Source organism: Ruditapes philippinarum, unplaced genomic scaffold (assembly GCF_026571515.1).
Source record: "Ruditapes philippinarum isolate M1 unplaced genomic scaffold, ASM2657151v2 ctg6902_1_1_1_1, whole genome shotgun sequence".
Lineage (NCBI taxonomy): Eukaryota > Metazoa > Mollusca > Bivalvia > Venerida > Veneridae > Ruditapes > Ruditapes philippinarum.
The window spans coordinates 9,668-33,371 of record NW_026854037.1 but is presented as its reverse complement, the minus strand read 5'-3'; the positions used below and the strand labels follow the sequence as shown (position 1 = coordinate 33,371).

Below are 23,704 nucleotides of genomic sequence, written 5' to 3'. Positions count from 1 at the left end.
TTATAATGTAACTTGTTACAAGAGCAATGTATATGTAGTAAAGCAGTTATTTATCATTCTTTTTTACTGCACACCTCTTGAGTGAGATTTATCCAAGAAGTTTAATGTTGATATCTCAAAGGCTTTATTAGTTATGACCTGGACAAAAATTAAGTATGAAAAATAAAATAGGACAATAACTGAAAAAAAGGCACGATTGGTTATCATTCTTATATGCTGCTTTTCACCTAAATGAGATCTATCCATCTGAAGTTTCAAGTTGTAACCTCGAACGCTTTTTTAGATAAGCTCCAGACAAAACGTATAAAACATAGCAAAAGGCAATAACTCAAAAATTATAACGGATAGAGTTCTCATTCTTGTGCACATCATCCTTTCTTAATCAGATCTATTCACCTATAAAGTTTCATGTTGACATCTCAAAGACTTTTTGACTTATGCTCCACTCAGGTGAAAAAATAATTATGAAAATTAACAAAGGGCAATAACTCAAAAATTATGAAGTGTGGAGTTATCACTCTTGCGCACTGCAACTTCCTGAGTAAGATCTATCTACCTATGAAGGTTCATGTTGATATCTCAAAGACTTTTGTAGTTATACTCTGGACAAAATTTAAGTATGAAAAATAACAAAAGGCAATTACTGAAAAATAATGCACGGTTTGTTATTATTATTATGTGCTGCGCACTCCTCCTCAATGAGATCTATCCGCCTATGAAGTTTCAAGTTGTTACCTCTTACACTTTTTCAGATATGCTCCGGACACAAAGTATGAAAAATAACAAATGGCAGTAACTTAGAAATTAAAAAGGGTAGAGTTATCATTCTTTCGCACAACAGTCCTCCTCACAAAGTCTATCCTCCTATGAAGTTTCATATTGACATCTCAATTTTTTGACTTTATTTATACTCCACTCAGGTGAAAATTAAGTATTAAAAAAGTAATAAAAGGCAATAACTCAAAAATTAGGAAAGGTAGAGTTATCACTAAGATAGAGATCTAACCACCTATGAAGTTTTATGTTGATATCTCAAAGGCTTTTTTCAGTTATGATCTGGACAAAAATTAAGTTTGAAAAATCACAAAGGGCAATAACTGAAAAATTATGCAGGGTAGAGTTATCATTCTTGTGCACTGCATTTCTCCTAAATTTGATTTATCCACCTATGAAGTTTCAAGTTGATATCTCCACCTATGAAGTTTCAAGTTGATACTTTTTCAGATATGATCCAGACAAAAATGTGGATGGACTGACGGCAGGAAGGACATATAGACGGACGGAGACTAATTCTATATCCCCCTCGCATTTGCTCATATCTAACATATCTAAAGGAAACTCAGAATTTTGCTCACAATAATGAGACATGAATTCTGAATGAAGTTTGATGTTGTGGTAAAGGCTTGATTTACGGACCAACTTAAGTTATTGAACAACCTGGTATGGTGAATGTTTATTGTGAAACGAATATAGAAAACCAAGTGTCAGTTTAGAGAAAAAAATGTGTTATTGCGCAAGAAAAATGAAATTATTCAAAAAAGACAATTAAAGCTTTTAATTGCAAATATAGAAACTTAGAAATGTAATGTTCAAAAGACATTTTACACGTGAAAAGATTTACTCCGACATGAGAACACATAAGTCCAACTTTCTCGTCCTTTCCTGTTTTCGCATTTTCGTATTTTGAGGCGAAGAAGCGAAAATACGACATGGCGTAAATCAGCCACCATACATAATCCTTTAACTGTCCATTGTCGATATTTGAGAGACCGGTGCGTATACAATCACTGTAGGGAACGTGTTACAGTAGTATAGAATTTTAAAGATTGAGGCTTATTTGTTGGGAGGACAGGTAGGTGATTTTTATCCCGGTCCATACTACAAGTAGTTTAGTTCCTAAAAGATGTTTTTGTGCTTAAATGCTTGTAAGGAACAGAATCCGGTATCTAGTCATATATTTCTTCAGACTCTGCACCGCAGATTTATCGCTATATAGTCTCATAAATATGCAGATATGACAAGTTTGAAAATTTGAATCGATAGACCATCGCATTTTTCTTCATTTTCGACATTATGTATGCATGCCTAGAAAAAGTAAATCTGCAAGACGTTAGTCCCTTATGTTAAGAAACGTTTATAAAAGTAAATGACCAGTTGAACCTATTTTCTTGTTCGTTAAATGCGTTTGAAAAAATAAACAATGTTACAGTACAGAGCGAGGTGATTTTCGCAGGGTTACAGCAAAGACCTAGCGACTTTGATCCGATTGTGTTACAGTTTATACCCAGGTTTCGGTTACAGTTTAGACTGCGATATTTTCTGTACATACTAGGTAAAATGTATGAATGTTAAATAGACTTTTAAATCTCTGTGAGATTATTGGCCCGATGGCTATATTCGTCCGTCTGACGTACACATATAAATACTTATTGTCATGCCTTAATACGTGTGTGCAATCCCATCCGCTTAGTAACTTCTTGATTAAATGTGATGAAATTTACCTGACTGTCTACCAATTAAGTTGTCCAAATGGTTTCGGTTGCAATCGGGGATACGAAAGCCCAAAACATAGATTTTGAAAAAAGGCAATGTTTAAAGACCCTTCTCATCTCGAACCAAAAGCATTCAAATCAAATCATGATCATTGGGTCATTTCGAATGCGTCTTTGTTGAAGTTACGATTATTTGTCATAATTGAATTAAAAGTCGTTTTTTTTTATTTCAGACATCCTGTATAGCAGTTTTCATGTTTCTGAAAAAGAAAATAATATTGAAAGAGTATAAATTAAGGTCAGACTATTACATTATCTTCTCTAGTGAACCTGATGGGCGTTCATAAAAGTGGCAGAGTCGGGATAAGGCCGTCGACTTCAAATTATCTTTCATTTACTGCTGAAGTTGAAATCAAATCATGACTTTGGATTATTTGTATGTGAGGAATCTATCAAGCTAATTTACGGAAGGTCGGTGGTTCTAGTTAGGTGCCCGCTCGTGTTTGAAATGTTTCACAAAAGGTATCTGGGGTTTTTCTTTACACTTAAGTAGGAATGTTTTCACATGATCTCAGTGTCGTTGAAACTTAAAATCCAAGAAAGCCAAAAAGTAACAAACCCTTTTAAATATTTACAAAATACATTATGGTAGATGGAAATTCCAAATTAAAATAAAATTTAAGATTGTTATATTGCTCACTTAAATACTGTTTAATCATTCTTAGGGCATTGCCTGCTTGTTAATTCTGTCTTTTGACAGCTTAACTATGGTATGCAGGCTTCATAACCTCCGATCCCCTGTCAAAATTTCATTTTATTTAGTTTCACTCATTGTATTCTCGTTTAGGGCACACGCAAATTTTAACCTGGGGATAATATGCCGCTTGTCATAGAATGGAAATAACGTGTCACATTGAAAGTTCCATGATAACCGCCATATGAACACATCCACAGATGTTAAAAATCTAAAGTGTACCAGTTCATGTTTTAATGTGAATTCTGCCGAAGCCGATGCTAGGAGGCGTGGACAGTAGCTTGCAGTTACCACTATCGTCTATGAACAGGTTTAATCAAACTGAGCCTGCAACATTTTCATGTTTTCCGTGTTGGACTTCTGTTAAAGATTCTTTTTTCTCTATTTTATTACTAGTAGCCTAATAGGCATTATTATAATGTGTAATGAAATCAAGCAATAATCTTTCATCTCTCGATACAATTCGATAAAAGTTACTGTTGTTGTCGTGAAAACAGTCCTTACTTAGGACATTACTTATTCATCAAAAAGTCTCAATCTGAAACTTAAAGTAAAACAATAGCAAACTACTAGTATAACTTTTCTGCTGAAGAAAAAAAGTAATACAACCTTTCAAGAATGTATTAAATAGAAAGGTATGAGTAATTTCATAACAATAAGCGATGCACGAACTTTGTTTGAAATTTGGCAAGTATCCTAAACTGTAACCGAAATCTGGGTATAAACTGTAACAAAATTGGATCAAAGTCGCTAGGTCTATGCTGTAACCCTTCAAAATTAACCTCGCGCTATACTGTAACACTGGTTTTTTTTTTCTTCAACTGGTCATTTACTTTTATATAAACGTTTCTAAACACAAAGGACTAATGTTTTGTAGATTTACACAATGTACTTTATCTAGGCATGCTTAAATAATGTCGGAATGGGAGAAAAATGCGTAGGTCTCCCGATTCAAATTTTTAAACTGTCAAATCTGCACATTTATGAGACAATTTAGCGATAAATCTGGGGTGCAGGGTCTGAAGAAATATTTGGCTAGATACCGGATTCTGTTCCTTACAAGCAAAGCACAAAAACAACTTTACGACCCTACTTCTTTTCTCATCTTAAAAATTTTATACTGTAACCGGAAAACGCGATACTGTAACACGTTCCGTACGGTGACAATGCTAACTGGCGAATTTCTGAAGTGTGTCATAAGGATGTGCGAAAATGTGTTAATATAAAACACTGATATTTCATGTGTTGATAAAATACTGATTAGATTCTATATGGTTTTGAAAAAAAAACTGTTTCTATGTAACTTTTCACGGAAATGGGCTGTACAATGATTGCGTAAAAAATCAATAAAATGTCGGCTGTAGAAATCGAAAGGCATTTTGTCACATGACTTATGCCCATGCTACCGAAAACTACCCATCACAATATCACGGCGTTGAGACGCCGTGAAATAACTAACGTACAGATCAACAACAAAAAATACTGCATGCAAGTGACCTGTGAAATTGAATCATTATCCCGCAGACACGGATTAAGAAAAGAAAATAAAGAGCATTATTAGTTTAGAAAAATAATGTCATATGCAAAAATCGACAAAAGAGCCATAAAGAGCCATAATTCAGTAAAATCCGTATCAAAATTATAAGCCTTCATAAGTGACTTTCAGTTTTGATCCCAAAGACAAATAAAATGTTGATGTCAATACATTTACATACTTTTGAAGATTGATGTTAAGTGTAAAATTTAACCAACAAATCAAAATGGCTATATTTCACATAATTGATACTAATGATAGCGATCTCAAGTTATGATCCCGAAGATATGTATTAAGTTTCAAGATAATATCTTAGAAGTTTGAAAGATTGATTTAAATTTACATGCACAATTTTAGCCAAGAAATGTCTAAGTTCCTAAAAGGCTATAATCCTGTCAAAATACGGTTTAGAGCTATAAACCTTAGACAGACACCTCATATTTGCTCTCAAATATGTGTTTGAAACCTTAACACATTCCTTTCATTAGTTGTTAAGACACCAACTGGCAAGCAAAATTTAGGATCATTACCGAACCCAATGAAATGGATAATACAATATCTTGCTCTATTTGCACCATTATCTTACTTTTACATACAAGTTTCATTACAACGTAGTATACCAAAATTAAATGTAAAACATAGCTCAAAATGGCACTAAAATCTTAACTTAATGAAAATCAATGACCATCCAGGGTGGGCCAATCTTTACCCCAGGGCTATAATCTTGGTATATTGCACTACACAATGTTTCATGTCACATATCTTACCTCTAGCCTTTTTCAATTCAGAAAAGAAGATTTTTAAGCTTTTATTTTATACATATAAGGAACACCTATGACCCCCCCCCCCCTGGGCAATGCCAATTTTGACACTATGAAATAATTTGAAAAACATTTATAGAGGACCTATGGACGATATTGTGTACCAAAAAAATGGGTTAAGCTTCGTTCTTCGGGCCAGCTGAAGATGTTTTAATGATTTATTATATGTACATAATGGTTATCAATGACCCTCGGGACGAAATCAATTTCAGGCCTTAGGGGTATAATTTGAACAATCTTGGTAGAGTTCTACTACACAATGTTTCATGCCAAGTCTCTAACCTCTACCGTTTGTCAATTCAGAGAAGAGGTTTATTAGGTTTTTACTATATACATATAAGGAAAACATATGACCGCGGAGTTGGGTCAATTTGACATAAGGGGCAAACTTTATAGTGGACCTATAGATGATAGTATATATTAAAGCTCCATGCATTGTACCTTTAGACAATGTTTTACTATATGTACATACTAAAAATCAATAACCCCAGGGGCGTGCCAATTTTGACCCCAGTGCTATAATTTGAACAATCTTAGTGTAGCTCCACTTAACAATGTTTCGTACTAGATATCAAACCTCTCACCTTTGTAAATCTAAACATTCAAAATTGGCTCCGCCACGGGGGTAATTGATTTCATTATGTACAAATAGTAAAAAATTTTAAAATTCATCTTGTCAGAAAGTAAAAAGTATGTGGTATATACATGTACTATCATCTTTGGTCCCGTTAAAGTTTCTTAATTTTGCCCCTTGCGTCATAATTGGCCTTGCCCCGTGGGTATAGGTTTTTCTTACATGAATAATCAAATAAGGCTATAATTATGTTTTTACCATATGCACAAAATGAAAAATCAATGACATCTCGGGCGGGGAATATTTTTACCCCAGGGCTTTAGTTTTGGTATAGGACCACTACACTATATCTCATGCCAATTATCTTACATCTAACCTTGTCAGTTCAGAAAGGTTTTTTAGTTTTTATTATATACGTATAAGGAAAACCTGTTACCTCCGGGGCAAGCCAATTTTGACACTAGGGGTAAATTTGAACACAATTTGAAGTGGACCTATAGATGACATTATATATCAAAGCTCTATGCATTGTACCTTTGTAGACGACCTATAAATGATAATATATAACAAATATTAAAGCATTAAGCCTTCTTCCTTCAGACAAGTAGATTTTGAAAGCCAATTTTGACCCCAGGGCCCTTATTCGAACAATCTTGGTAGAGGTCCAATGGAAAATACATTAGGCAAAAATCTAAGCTTAAGGATGTGTGGGTCTTTAGAAGAAGATTTTTTTAATTCTTACTAATTGTTTATTTTGGTTGCTATGGTAACAGGATTACTGCATGAATCAAATTCTTTAGAAAGCTTTCGAAGCCCTTCAGCCAACCACCCAAGAAACAATCCTACAAAATTTGGATAATATTTAACTAACTGTGTTTTGGGAGAATTTCTTTATAAGTTCACTATATAATCTATAGAACACACAATACACATACAAAGTTGTCTTATATATTAATATATATTATCAAATAAATTTATTATAAATTAAAGTTCATTATAAAAATAATCATGGAAACCCAGGCACTAGACTTATAAATCTACTCATTCAAAGTTTAAGGGGTGATTCTTCTGAAAATATGGACTCAAGATTTATATTCCTTGTCATATTATATTGATGCGTGAGTTAAAATTTTAGAGTTAATTCTTTTAAAAAATTGTTTGAATAAAAAAACAATAACTTCTAGAAATAAAATCTAAGTTCGGGGGGGGGGGGATTTGGACATGGTCAACATAGCGTATTGAATCTTCTCACACACGATTTGAGTGATAATACTTGAAGCCTGAAGTAGAACCCGGGACCCTCGGAATACCGTTCCGTGGCTCTACCGACAGAGCTATCCGGCCGCTTACACATGTTCTCCACTAAATAGTGAACAGTTCTGAACCGTGACATACTCCCCTGCTATATTAAAATTCGTCCTCGAATTTCACAGAGTTACAGAGCAATGTGAATTAAACTCTGAGCTGTATTCAGTCACGGCCTCACGTTGGGCGCCAAATGTCACAGGGTGAAAAAAATGTGCAGCCTGACCCGGACTCGAACCCGAGACCCTCGGAATACCCTACCGCGGCTCTATGACTGAGCTATCCGGCCGCTTACACATCTTCTCCGCTAAATAGTGAACAGTAACCGAGAAAGAAAAATAAGAAAGAAAGAAAGAAAAAAAGAAAGAAAGAAAGAAATTATAGCGAACAAACATTTTTTTCTTGAAATTTCTAAGACATATGAAGATAATTCTGTAAATATAGGTATTTGAATTATTAACCTTGTCACATATATGTTGTGGTTGATGATACGAAACATATATGCGAAGTTTAAAGTAGATATATTAAAAATAAAGAAGTTATTACGAATTTTTTTTATGACATCTCTAATTTCAAGCGGGAGGGGTAAGTTCAGATAATTTTTATGCCCTAGTTGTGAACCTTGTCACATATGATGTGGTTGATAATCAGAAACATATAATTCAATTTGGAAGTAAATACTTTAAGAAATAAATAAATTACAGTGAAAAAGATTTTACTGATTAAAAAGTGTAAAAACTTCAATCACAAACAAAGAAAATGTGCAGCCTGACCCGGACTCGAACCCGAGACCATCGGAATACCGTACTGCAGCTCTACGACTTAGCTATCCGGCCGCTTACACATCTTCTCCTCTAAAACGTGAACAGTTCTAAACCGAGAAAGACAAAAAAGAAAGAAAGAAAGAAAGAAAGAAAGAAAGAAAGAAAGAAAGAAAGAAAGAAAAAGAAAGAAAGAAAGAAATGATAACAAGCAAACAACTTTTTTTCTTGAAATTTCTAAGACAAAGGAAGATAATTCTGAAATATAGGTGATTGAATTATGAACCTTGCCACATATATGTTGTGGGTGATGATACGAAACATATAATTATGCGAAGTTTGAAGTAGATAATTAAGAATAAAGAAGTCATAAAAGAATTGTTTCATGACAGCTCTAATTTCAAGCGGGAGGGGTAAGTTCTAACAATTCTGTTGCCCTATTTGTGAACCTTGTCACATATGATGTGGTTGATGATCAGAAGCAAATAATTCAATTTTGAAGTAAATACCTTAAGAAATAAAAAAGTTACAGTGAAAAAGATTTTTCTGATTAAAATGTGTAAATACTTCAATCACAAACAAATCTTAATTATAAAGGGATATTCTGGCAAATAATGACAAAAATATTAAAATGATCTTATTAAGTCAAACCACGCTAAAATGACATTCCTTTAAGTCCCAGCATGTATGTTGGTATAAATTCGATATAGTTTGGATCGTAAATATATACCTATATTAGTTGAACGAAATTTAAACGCAAACACAATCACCAAATAGTTTGTAAACAAGTCATGTGACTTAAACAAACCCTTTTAGTTACAATAACAGATAGTGTGGATATTGTATGATTGAAACAAGTCTATGTCATTCATTTGACATGTTCTTTAACGTTTCCAGACTTCACTCTAATCGATCTCACCTGATCCACGCGGGTCAAGTTAGAAAATCACCATTTTATTCTTTATATGGAGAAAAATTTGATCCTTTTGACTGTCTTATGTATTCATTTTGAGGACATTTACGGAGAAATGAATGAAAATTAAAAAGTAAGACATTTTGCCTGTGTCTCCTTAAATGCGGTCCAAAGTATACTAATGTCTGTTGTATGAAAACAATAACCAATAAAGTGTGCTATATGAAAATAATAACTACTAAAGTATGCAGTATGATGACAGTTAACTCTAAAGTGTGATGTATGAAAACAGTTACCACTAAAGTGTACAGTATGGAAAAAACCCTGAAGAATACTGTATGAATACAGTTACATAATTATTTAGTGTGCTGTATGAAAACATAATCACTCAAGTGTGCTGTATAACAACTGTAACAACTTAAGTGTGCTGTATGAAAACAATAACTACTAAACTGTAGTGTGAGAAAACAGTAGCCATTAAAGTGTGCTGTCTGAAAACAGTAACTACTGAAGTGTTCTATATGAAAATAGTTACCACTCAAGTTTGTTGTATGAATAATGTAACCACTTAAGTGTGTTGTACGAAAACAATAACCACGAAAGTGTGTTGTATGAAAACAAGTACTATTTAATTGTGTTGGATGAAAACAGTAAACACTTAAGTGTGTTGTATGATAACAATAACCACTAAAGTGTTCTGTATTAAAAAAGGAACAACTAAAATGTGCTGTAAGAAAATACTAACTTAAAAAATGTGCTTTATGTAAACAATAACCACTTAAGTGTGTTGTATGAAAACAGTAACAACTCAAGTGTTTTGTATGAAAACAGTAACCACTTAAGTATGCTGTATGGAAACAGTAACCAATAAAGTGTGCAGTGTGAAGACAGTTAACTCTTAAGTGTGTTGTATGAAATAATAAGCATTTAAATGTGTTGTATGAAAACAGTTACCACTAAAGTGTATTGTATGAAAACAATTACAACTCAAGTGTACTGTATGAAAAATGTAACCTATTTAGTGTGTTGTTTGAAAACATTTACCTATTAAGAGGGTTGTATGAAAACAGTTACAACTAAAGTGTGTTGTATGAAATCAGTAACTACTAAAGTATGCTGTATGGAAACACTTTCCACTCAAGTTTCTTGTATGAGAACAGTAACCACTAAAGTGTGCTGTATTAAAAGAGTAACCCCTCAAGTGTAATGTATGAAAAAAGTAACCACTTAAGTGTGTTGTATGAAAAGAGTGACAACTAAAGTGTCCCCTATGAAAACAGTAACCACTTAAGTGTGCTGCAGGAAAACAGTCACCACTAAAGAGTGTTGTATAAAAACAGTAACCACTCACGTGTGTTGTATGAAAACGGTAACCATAAAAGTATGATGTATGAAAATAGTAACCACTTAAAAGTGTTTTAAGACCACAGTGAATATTTAAGATTGCTGCATGAAAACTATAACCACTGAAGTATGCTGTATGAAAACAGTAACCACGTAAGTGTGCTGCATGGAGAACATAACCTCTACAGTGTGCAGTATCAAAACAGTAACCAATGTGGTGTGTTGTATGATAACAGTAACCACTAAAGTGTGCTGAATGAAAAATGTGCTGCAGAGTTATCACTCAAGTGTGTAGCAAAAAATAATCACTAATGTGTGTTGTATAGAAAGTATTAACCACAAAAATGTGTCGTATAAAAAAAGTATCCAAAAAAGTGTGCTGTAGTAAAACAGTCACAGCTTTAGTGTGCTGTTTGAAAACAGTAACCATTAACGTGGTGTGAGAAAACAGTAACCACTGAAGTGTGCTGTATGAAAACAATAACCACTAAAATATGCTGTATGAAAATAATAATCACTAAAGTGTGCTGTATGAAAACAGTCACCACTTTAGTGTGTTGTATGAAAACTTTAACCCCGCAAGTGTACTGTATGAAATGGGTGTCAGAATAATCATGAAGTTTATATGTAGATCTGTATCTTACAACGAGTTAATATTTCCCTACAGTGATAAATATTGCTGTAGATGAAACAACGAGTTAATATTTCTTTACAGTGATACATTGTTTTAAATAGAGTGTAAATATCAGGGTTCGCTGTATGTATACATGTGTAAAGGTCATATCGTTTAAGCTAGCAAATATGCACGTTTTGAGAGAGATTTTACTTCAGTTAGGGCCCGTCTACACCTATCCAAGTCTTGAATGCAAGTATCATATTCTCTTGTATTGAATAGTGTAGACACCCTACTTGAATGAGTTTTAAAAAGAAATTATGTGACATCCAAGAAGATAATTCCTTGCAAGAAAGTTAGAACACGTTCTATTTTTCTACAAGTTTTTGGCTGCCAAGACACTGATAACACCAGTTTGACACAAAACATGTGCCCGAAGGTTTGATAGTGCTGTTATTTTTATTATTTTCTGACTTTTTGTTGTTGATTCAGTGTACATGCCCTTTGAATTTCAGTAAATGATTACAATGTCTTGGTCAAAGGAACAAATCAATACGCTGATACACAGAAGGGCAAAAAAAAAATAAATAAATACATTGTAAAAAAAATGAAAAAGAGCTCTTTTTCAAGTAGAGTCAAAATGGATTTAAAAATGATCTTGTTCATTTAGTGAATAACTTTCATCGAATAAAGAATTTGCATCAAATAAATTTTTGTCACATTTTTTCAATTTTAAAAAAGAATGAACGCATTTCATTTACTCCATTGTGTTTTAGCTAAATGCATCATTTTCCCGCTTTTTTTCACATATTTTACAGAAACATGATAGTCTTGCAAAGACAAAGGTATAAATTCTGGGCTATCTTAATGAGACATTTCAGTAAAAATTGTGCCTGAAAAAATGTTGAAAGGCCAATTTATTTAGCTTATCTAAATAACTTGAATAGGTGTGGAGAGACACGCTGATAGTGTGTAGCGGTTATTTTTTTATTGTGAAGAGAATTTTGTTGTTTTGAAGGGAGTTTTGTTGGTTTGTTGAAGTGGTTGAATATAATTGTGGTGATCAGGGTTTATTGGTTGTAATTAGTTGTTTTGGTTGTTGAGTTATATCTGTTTGTGAAGATATAATTGGTTGATATTGGTTAAATGTTTGTCTGGTCAAGATTATATTAGTTGAGGCTTTGTTTTGAGGATATATGTAAATATTGGGTGCTTTAGTTTAAGTTGTTTTCTGATGCTGATTATATTGTGTGAAGTTAATATTGTTGGATGAATGTTTGTGGTTTATACTGTATCTTACAGTTGTAAAAATATTCATATTTGTGTTACTGTATAAAAGACGTATACGTGAAAAGATATTTCGTATAAGTGGCTGATTAATGATGTGTGTTTGTTTTGGGTGTAAATAATGATCAGAGTTTGTTGTTTAAATGTTTATATTGATTTGAGATAGAAAAGATAAAAATACCTAAAAAATAGTATTAACTAAACAATTACATGCTAGTTTTCCCACTGAGAATATTTCAATTTTATGTCAGGCGGTGCTGGCCAGCCCCCATATCTTGGAAATTGGTTCCAATATTTATTACTGAATCTTTCCTTAGATTTAATAACATCAAGGCAGTCATTTCTCCTGACAATGAGTAACCACTAAAGTGTGTTGTATGAAGACAAAAGCCACTACAGTGTGCAGTTTGAAAACAGTAACCATTAACGTGGTGTGAGAAAACTGTAACCACTGAAATGTGCTGTACGAAATCAATAACCACTAAAATGTGCTGTATGAAAACAATAACCACTCAAGTGTGTTGTTTGAAAACAATAACCACTTAAGTGCGCTGTATGAAATCAGTACTGTTTACAACTAAAGTGTGTTGTATGAAAACAGTAACCACTAAAGTGTTGTATGAAAACAGTAAACACTCGAGTGTGATGTATGAAAATAGTAACTACTTAAGTGTGCTGCATGAAGACAATAACCACTACAGTGTGCAGTATGAAAACAGCAACCAGCGAAGTGTGTTGTATTAAAAACAGTAACCACTAAAGTGTGCTGTGTGGAAACAGTAACCACACAAGTGTGCAGTATGAAAACAGTAACCACTCAAACGTGTTGTATTAAAAAAAGTAACAATTAAAGTGTGCTGTATGAAAAAATGTGCTATATGAAAAAAATAACCACTTAAGTGTGTTGTATGAAAACAGTAACAACTTAAGTGTTTTGTATGAAAACTTTAACTAATAAAGTCTGTTGTATGAAAACAGTAATCACTCAATTGTGCTGTACGAAAAGAGTAATCACTCAAGCGTGAAGCATGAAAAAGTAACAACTTGTCCTTATTGTTTTCATATAACAGTAACCATAAGGTACGCTGTATGAAAATAGTAGCCACTCAAGTGTGTTGTATTGAAACAGTAACCAGAAAAGTATGTTGTATAAAACATTGGCCAATAAAGTGTGCTGTATGGAAACAATAACCACTCAAGTGTGCTGTAAGAAAAGAGTTATCACTGAAGTGTGTAGCATGAAAACAGTAACCTCTAAAGTGTCCTGTATAAAAACAGTAACCACTAAAGTTTGCTGTAGGAAAACAGTAACAACTAAATAGGGCTGTATGAAAATAGTAACCACTGAAGTATGCTGTATGAAAACGATAACCACTTAAGTGTGTTGTATGAAAACAGTGACAACTAAAGTATGTTGTATGAAAACAATAACCACAAAAATATGCTGTATTATAAATGTTACCACTTCAGTGTGTCTTAGAATAACACTTACCATTAAGGTGAGCTATATTTAAACAGTAACCACTTATTAATAAGTTTCGAAATTACAGATAAAGAGGTTTTTTGTTCTGTTAAAAACTTAAAGCTTGCAATTGCGGATGAAATCTTATTCTAGGATTTCCATCGATAATACAATTGGAAAAGCTTTTATAATGATTAAAGGTTGTAGACAACACTAATGGAATAATCTTACGACAAAGTCTGTATAAAGATCACCTACATTTGACTTACGAATCAAAGTAAATTCTTTTCGAGAACAATATATAATCTAAATTAATGGCATGTTACTCACAATGTTAACTAGCAGGAAAAGCGAGAAAGTGAAGCATTTGTCTGATTTTTTTAATTGGGTTCTACGTCAAACCGACACAGTAAAGGTCATACTGCGACTTTTCTGTTTAACTGATGGAGGAAGACGTCAAGTACTCTGCAATGCGTTATTAAAGTTACGAATGGGCACCTGAGTAGAACCTCCGATGTTTCACGGCCGTAAAGTAGCTGGATAGCTTTCTCACAAAAAGTAAAAGCGAAGCTTGAGCGAAGCTTTTGTGACACATATGTGTTACATATACATGTAGTTACGAATACATGTAGTTATAGCCATTTAAAAAGACGTTTAAAAGCACGTGATCGTCTTGCAATTAAATATAAATCAAAGCTAAATAATAATAACATTACAAAACACTTCAGCAAATTCCTAATTGGCAATCTTTGTTTGTATCGTATTCTACAAATAAATGTAGGAGAAAATAACATTTAATTCGCAATTTTAAACAAAATTTCAGCACAACTTAAAACGAACGCAACACGCCTAAGGCCACTTAGATTAGGTTGCGGTGGCTTCTTGCACACTTTGCGCTTATAGTAGCCTGGGTTCCAGTCTGTCGATTTTTTATGTACTTCGGTTTTGCAAATCGACACTGTCAAAACCACGAACGAATACGGAATAGCGCATCTGTTATGAATAACTTATAAGCAAAGAAAATGTTATAAATAAGCAAAAACTATCAACGCCCGAATCACAGGCTAGATGTAGGTCTACATTAATGTTTTATGTGCAAAATTGCAAATCATTCACTCACTCCGTTTTTTCAGAATAATTATTCTGATTGTGAAAAAATGACCCAAAACTGAAAAAAGACTTCCAACGCTTTTCACTCAAATCGGGGTAAGAATAGCACAAAATACGATTTTCAATTAATTCCTGAGTCTTTTCTGTTTATCTTTTGCATATCTTCCTGTTTAAAGTGCACCAATTGGTCTATGTAAGCTTTTCAAATATTATGTTTAAGCATCATGGGCCTCTGATGAGTTCCTTTAACAGACTATAAATCGATGTGTGTAATATGGTTTTATATATTTGTACTTACATTTATATTTCATCGTTGAAATCCTCGACGGTTGATCTAAATTTTGTATGGAGGCTTCAACAAGTTGTACATCAGGATGTGTGGCAATGAAAGCTAGTACTTTGTCTATTTCTTTCCTTTGAGAACCTGACGGTTGGTCTGATTTTTGTATTTGCGTGTTGATCTCGAGTATGTCCTCCGCTCTTTTCTTAATTTCTTCATTTTCACATGTTGTCAGCAGTTTAAATTTTAAAACTGAAAGGAAACAGAAGAAAAACTGAACTGCGATGATATACATGTATGTACATGTGTGTTGTAAAACACTATTATTGGAATCGTATTATGTATAAAAATTGCAGACATTGTTAAATTTTTATCTAATGTCTTATTTCACTTAATCGATTATATACTTACCATATTCTTGTTGAAACTTGATAGCTTTTTGGCTCAACTGGTTCAGCATATCGCTCAATTCCGTTATTGTTTCTATGGAAAAAGAAGGATTGTAATTATATACTTTCACAAAACGTTGTAAATTTATCACACATTAATAAAATAAATGTTTAAGAAACATTGCAGATAAATGTGTTCGCTGTTATTTTTAAATACTTAGTTACCTAGCAATACATGCGTTCTTAGAAATAAATAAATGTACCGTTGTAGACATCGTTTAAAGTTTTCACTTCAACACCAGATTCTCTTAGCTGTTTAAAATACTCCTCAACGTCACATCCTGCTTCGCCTTTTTTCTTATAAAGTTCAATAAGATGTTCAACTTGTTGTCTGTCGTCTTCAGCAATGTTGAATGAAAGATGTTTTAGGCAAATGATAAGGTCAGTCCAACTGATCAGAAAGGCATCTGCATCTAGAGACTGCAAGGCAAGTGAAGCATAATTTACCCTTGCACTTTTTATTAGCCCGATACACATGATCTCCTTTTGACTTAGGTCATCATCAAACGTGAGCAGCAAAACTGATGCCAGAAGAAAAATATCCCAGTTTTTATAATCTGAACAAGACTCGTGTGGGTATAGGTAACTGGAAAATTTCTCTCCAATATTTCTTGTCAGCGTTCCCTTCTTTTTTTCAAGAAATTTTGATAGGTCTTGGTCACCCAACTTCTTCTCCAGTATTCCACATAACACGATACGCCCTCCGTTGAACAAAAGTTTTATGAAACGTACAAATCTCTCGGGGTTTTTTTGGAAAAAAACCTGAAACTCTACAATAACATGTCAATCAATCTTAATCATTTCATTAAGAGAGAGAGAGAGAGAGAGAGAGAGAGAGAGAGAGAGAGAGAGAGAGAGAGAGAGAGAGAGAGAGAGAGAGAGAGAGAGAGGGGGGGGATTAGCCTGTGATATTGAAAAAATGAAAGACCTTTAAAGTTTTAAGTACATGAATACAGAAATGGTACATGTCAATATTATTTTATACAACAGCAAGAAAATAGTAATAAGATGAACACAACAATACAATTATAAATACTACTAACCCTTTGATGTTCTACTCAATTCTTCAACCTGAAATAGAAGGTACTTAAGCACATAACTACGATTATCGGATTGAAGATATTGTGCTTAACTTGTGTAACAGTTGCTAGCAGGCCTATCAGAAGTATAGTAACGGGTATGAAAATATGACTACAAGTTTATCTCCCAATGTTAGACTTACATAAAAATATATAAAAATTGATAAGTGCTAATTTTGGATTAAAATAAATTCGACTGTAATGAATTTATATGTTTAATACTGGAATATTTGAGATAGACATATGTAACTGCTGAAATAAAACGTAATTTAAAAGCATTGACCTTTTCTTGAAGGTAATCAAATTCTTTTTTGTATTTAAGCAACTCATCCAGTAACCTCTTAACTGCAGCATTCTCTGTATCTACATTTAGTCGTCTGTATTCATTTATTCTTCGTTCACAGTTTTCACTAGCCGTCGAGTCAACAAGTTCAACCACTCTCAACAAAATACCTCTGATTTTTGCCCAAGTCTTTTCAAATTCTGCCTTCGACAATTTAGCATCCGCTCGATGACCTATTATCTTGTTTCTGACATCTATCAATCGAAGAAGATCAGCACCAAGACTTTCGTCTTTCGGGTGTGGTTTATTTTGCCAACCGCGCTGTGGTTTTGATATATTATCTTTACACAAATTTAGTATAAGTCTTAGCAAAAGTGAAATATCGAATCTCTCTAGATTTAAACCTTGACCATGAACCAGATCATAGTCATACCTGTTTATGACATTTTTTTGAAATAGATCCCTTAATATATTTTGCTGCTCTGGAGATGAGAGAAAGTCTGTGATGTCATCACTTTTTATCAAATATTTGAACACTTTACATAACAACTCTCTTGTCAGGTCTGTGTACATAACACTAGTTCTAATGTAATACGTTCTCTCTTCAGACATTTCACACAAGATGAATTAGAAATCATCAAATTGCATTGTAAGACAAATAAGTGTCTGATATACATTCCCCATCACCAAAAGTTCTGAAAAAAAATTAAATACGAAAAATTATCTTATTGCTGAAATATGTCAAATTAGATATTTGTCATTGTTGCTTACAATATTTATTAGACATTAAGAACAAATCTCGAACATTTCTTTTCAAGGATACGAACAACAGTGACTTTGAGACTACCTCGAGTAGTCTTTGAATTTTCAAACGGAAAAAAAGATTTGACTAACACAAAATCGACCATTTAATCGTGAGATATATAATCAGTTATGCTCTGGACCAATAAAAAGGAGTTTGACGAACTCACGATTGCGATGTGAGTATTTAACACTATACAACATTTTTTTTTAATTTTCAAATAATACAGGAACACACTGGAACGAAATAACAGATTGCATTGCATTTTCCAGATCTTGTATCTATTTTTAATTATCTTTTCATATTTTAAATCGACCGAAATTTAACTTATCGGAGCATGTCAAAAATTTAACTTATCGGAGCATGTTAAATTAAAGTAAAATTGGTAAAATATTCAAGGACGAAAAAATGAAAAGTATGGCCAAAACAAAACAACAACAAGTAACCCGATAACATTAAATGACCATAATTATACTTGATGATTTTAAATTTTTACAGTGAATTCCTAACCAGGAAATTGAAATAATTTTATGAATATACACATTAGATATTTTGAAAGTATATGAATAAAAACACTATCATGTCATGTGATTTCATGCGTAAAGTTTATCATATCTTACCTGTAAAACTGTAAAACCACCATGAAAACCTCAATATCTTTAAATAAGAAGCCATTGTAAAACAAAACCTACACAAATCATTATTGTCTACTTAAGTCTCTTTTATTTCCCAATTTTAAAGTTATTTACAAAACATTCACATTTTATAAATTATCGTCACGTTTAAATGGCGGCTAGTTACTAAAAATATGTGTGTTTTGATTTCCTGTTGGGTTATCTCATTTACCTGTCAATTTAAATGTATCACTGTGAATAAACCGCTCTAAGTACCCCGATTTAATGTGGTTAAGTTTTCATAAATTTTTCTGCCATTTATGATAAATTATGATGATACATTTATGTATATTAAGTTGATTTGGTAACTCTCAGAAACGGTGGCTAACAAAATGTATACTTTCTGTCAAAAAAAATATCACTAAATCACTGAAGTCTTTTAAATAAAGACAGATTTTTGGGGGGTTATTTCCGAAATTATTTATAGAATTATCATGAAGACTTTGCATTTTTAATCAATAGTGCGGTTTCAAACCGAATCTGCAAATTTCGCGTAATTTTGTTGTGATTAATGCTTCCGATGAATCACTTTGAACATTACCAGATTTTTTTTAAAGTAATTTAAGCATTTAAACTTCAATACCATAAAGATAATCGTTTGACTGTGCAAGTCCGGATTGTGTATATCATATTCAAAACAGTCGAATCTAAATGGTATTTCTTTTCATAGTTTAACAAAAACATATTTCGTGTTTTGCGTTAAACCTTACTATACAATGCCATTCAATTGATCGGTTAATTTTAAATTTGTATAAGGAACAGTCATGGGTTGTAATAAGATATCATATAACTAAGTAATAAATATAGTACTACGCAGAATGTAGTGGCTAATTATGATGGTCTCTTTGTTCATTTAAATACCGAGGTAACTCCTAAATTTGTATTTAATCATTTGAAAATAATGCAAACTGAACACAAATAGAAGATCAAGATTTTTTTTAAAAATCGTCAAATGTATGTAACATTTTGATGAAGTGTGTTTTGATGAATAAAATTCATAACTTATATGTTAGTGTTAATTGAATGAAATTTTAACAATTAAGAATCCCGAAGAATCCCAGTAAGGAGCGACCGTGGGTCCTTAATTGTTAAAATTTTCATTTAACTTAGTTTTTAACCTCATTTTACCCTCAACCTGGAAGCCTCCATGTAATATTTGGTACTTTGTATAGACAATAGTCCATGATATTCTAATGACATCCAGGTCATTGTATAAACAACTAACACAAAGCATGTCTTGACTGTTTAATCTACTAATTCCAAGTGCGCTGGAGCTGCATACATTTAGGTGGGAATTCATGTTACAGGAGAATCATGCGGAAGTATAGGGACTTGCTATAGTTAAACATAAAGTGAATTATAAGCTACATAATTCTACATTCCTTGTTTTTTTGAAATATATCAAAAATAATATTGAATTATTATGAACGCTAAAATTATTTCAATTTCTACTTATAAAGATCATAACCAATAAAATTAGGAAATTATTAAGAAGACACGCAGTTATTTAAATATGAAATGTTAACAACGTATAAAGGGTCTACATTTTTATTATGAAATCAAATACATATTATATATACATTCTCAAAATAGAATATCGGTCAAGTTTACTTTATACTGTTTGAATGCTTTTCGTTTTTCCGAACTCTCACACATTTTTGATAAATAATTGCTTTATCTCATCACAGTTTACACTTGCCACATAGGGTTGTTGAGGTATTTGTTTGGCCTGACCTTGTGGTGTAGACATTAACTGATTTTTCTACTGGTAAACTTTTATCAGAACTTTGTGAGGCGACTTGTGGGAAAATTGACCAGTTTATCCGAATCATTTAAACACTGGAGATTTTCAAGGGGTAAACAGGGTCATTTTCTGAATCTTTACGTTTTATGGTGCAAGAATTTCTGTTTCGGCGCCGTAAATAACCACCGTTCATTATTTCTTACAACATATGATTTGTCAGTCTGTTTATCAACTACTGTCCCTTTTTTCATTGTTTGTCAAATGTACTCTGACTGTATCACCTGTTGTCAATTAAAGGTTTTGACTGTCTGTCATAGTACTTATTTTGTACATTATGTTCTTGTTGAAGTTCTGGTGTAACTCTCCAGGAATGATGGTTAGGAAACTACCCGCCTATATGACTGAAAAAATACTGTTGGGAAAAGGCGTAAAATGAAACAAACAAACAAAACAAACATATACTTGTTGAAGTTTCATACATACATCTTTTATGTCAATTTTCTGTGGCATAAGTTACTCACTGTTAATAGGCAAAATTGTCCGTAGTCGTCTGCTCATAATAGTTGTGATGGAGATTTTCATTGGGGTTGTTCTGTATTCTAAAATACTCATGTAAGGGTCTGTCTTACTCTCTTTGGCTTTTCTAAATAGCCGTTTTATTGTTTGGACTGTTTTCTCTACAAGTCCATTACTTTGACTGTAAAGTGGACTGCTTGTCACATGACTAAAATTCCAGTCACTTCAAATGACTTAAACGTTTCACTTACATAATAAGGAACATTGTCTGATATCAACTTTTCAGGTATGCCATGCCTTGAAAAGATAACCTTGAGTTTTCTAATTATAGAAACACTTTTGCTGCTAGTCAGTAGGTCAACTTCAAAGTAACTACTGAAATAGTCAACCGTGACTAAATAGTCATCATTTTCCCATGTGAACACGTCTGTGCCCACTACCTGCCATGGTCTGTCGGGTATAGGGTGACTTTTTAAAGGCTCTTTAGTGTTTGAATTTATGTTTTTCAAACAAATATCACATTTCAGTACATAGTCGGTAATATCGGAACTCATTTTCGGCCAAAACATTATATCACGGGCTCGTTGTAAGCATTTATCAACGCCTATATGGCCTACATGAATAGCCTTTATCATTTCCTGTATAAGTGAAAGAGGTATGAGTAATTTTTGACCTCTGAAAATTAGGTCTTTTCCCACGGACAATTCATCTCTGTGATTCGAGAAATCTACGATTTTGACGGGACAATTTGCTCTAGATTCCGGCCAACCACTTATTGTATCTGTTAGCAACTGACATTGTGAATCATTGCTAATTGCTTGCTTGACCTGTTCTAATTTTTAGTCGCTTACAGCTATGCTTGATAGCACTGTGTTCATATGTAGACAAAGATCTGCTGATAATTCAGGATATGTTACTGACAAAGATTTTCGAGACAAGGGGTCTCCTACAGGGATATCTTTGCCTGGGACATGGACAATACTCAAATCATATTTCTTCAACTGTAACAACATTCGTTGTAACCTTGGACTTGCATTGCATAATGATTTTTTTTCCAAATAGATGAGATAGGCTTGTGATCAGATTCTACAGTAATTATTTACAATTACCTATATTTACTGATGAAAACGCTTGCATGAAAAAACTCTACTTAACATTTCTTTCTAAATAGTTTATTTCAGCTTTTGTCAGGGTTTTTAAAGCAAAGGCTACGGGCTTTTTGTCCCGGAATAAAACGCTTCCTAGCACATCCTCCGAAGCATCACGTTGTATAATAATTGGCTTCGTATGATCAAAGTATTCAAGAACAAGGGCATATGACAGAATAGATTTGACCTCCTGAAATGCCTTTCCACTCAAATTCTACATCTTTCTTAAGTAATGCACACATAGGGGCTGTGACCACAGCTAATTTGGATGAAAATTTAGACATGTACGTACACATTCCTAAGTATGTTTGTAGCTCAGCCTTATCATTGTGCGGTTGCATTTCAGTAATAGCACTGATCTTTTGAAGATCGGGCTTCAAACCAATTTCAGATAGAATATAACCCAAAATAGGCCACTTGTGTAACTCTAATTACACATTTGTCAGGATTGAATTTATCACCACATGTCTATGAACGTTTAAAAACTTGTTTCAAATTTGAGTCATGTTCGTCCTTTGTCTGCCCATATACCAAAATGTCGTCAACGATTCCAGTAACGCCTGGTAATCTTTCAAAGGCTTCATCAAGTTTCTGTTGAAATATGTCATGTGAACATATAAGTCCAAAATGTAATCGCTTAAAACGATACCTACCAAATGGTGTGTTAATGATGAAGTTTCATCCAATTTCACACTCCAATAACCACTTGTGGCGTCAAGTACTGAGAAGAACTTTGCACCTGCAAGTTGCGAAGTGACTTCTTCGAAAGGTCTATACAGGGCTTCATTGAGTGCCTTGGGGTCTAGACATACCCTAAGTTTCTTAGTTTTGGGTTTCTCTACAATCACTTGATTGTTAACCCATTCAGTTGGATTTTTGATCTTGTCAATTATTTCGAGCTTTTCCAATCAAGTTCCTCTCGTAGTTTGTCTTAAAATGGGACAGAGGTGGGTTTACGACTGGTATAGAGTCGGGCCTCAAATGTAATTTTACTTCACCTGACATTAAACCAATGCCATCAAAGACATGTTTAAATTCATCGAGTATAGAGGGCTTGTAGCCAGTCTCAGGAGATATTTCCTGACTATCCAATGAGTAAACAACAGGGAAAACAGGGATGAGGATGTAGTTTCTACAACATAAAATGTAAAAGGCATAGTGGCTTGTTTACTTACAGGTTACTTGTAACCTGATTGTACCTTTGACCTTATTGCGATTGCCAGTATATGATTAAAGCTTTGCACTTGAGTGTTGTAAGGGGTACTTAATACCAAGGTGCTTGAATTTTGTTTGTTTGTTTTATTTTACGCCTTTTTCCAACAGAATTTCAGTCATATAGGCGGGAGGTTTTCTAACCATCGTTCCTGGAGAGTGACACCAGTACTAGACTACCTTCCTTCGCGCTAAACTACCTAAGCATCTCCCGGGGATCGAACCCACGCCTGAGAGGTAACTGGATTACAAGTCATCGACTCTAACTCCTCGACCACGGAGGCGGTGCTTGAATTTTGATTCTGGCATGATATTTACCTGACTACCTGTGTAAATTTAAGATGTTAGTACAATTTGGACCTATGCTTAAAGTGGCAAATGCTTTTTTCTTTTTGAAAATAAAGGGAAATTTTTTACCTATAAAAATAGGGAAAACCAAAAATCAGAATTTTTTGGGAAATGTCATAATCTGTGTTTGGCCCGAAAAGCATTCATGTTTTTAAAAGGCATATTTCTCTTTAAAAAAGGTTTAAATTTTTCCCCTTAG

General features: G+C 33.3%; 1 protein-coding gene across 1 annotated transcript in view; it reads right to left on the bottom strand.

Moving 5' to 3' along the window:
* LOC132738745 (uncharacterized) overlaps positions 1 to 18,644 on the bottom strand; it is a 70,359-nt gene extending 51,715 nt beyond the window's left edge. Inside the window, exons 1-6 of the mRNA XM_060726334.1 lie at positions 18,484 to 18,644; positions 17,062 to 17,756; positions 16,743 to 16,770; positions 15,903 to 16,469; positions 15,662 to 15,733; positions 15,269 to 15,502 (exon numbers count right to left, since the gene is read on the bottom strand). Of these exons, the coding sequence (XP_060582317.1) occupies positions 15,269 to 15,502; positions 15,662 to 15,733; positions 15,903 to 16,469; positions 16,743 to 16,770; positions 17,062 to 17,673 (1,513 nt within the window). The 5' untranslated portion in view covers positions 17,674 to 17,756; positions 18,484 to 18,644. The remainder of the gene's footprint in view (positions 1 to 15,268; positions 15,503 to 15,661; positions 15,734 to 15,902; positions 16,470 to 16,742; positions 16,771 to 17,061; positions 17,757 to 18,483) is intronic.
* Positions 18,645 to 23,704: the final 5,060 nt, after the last annotated feature.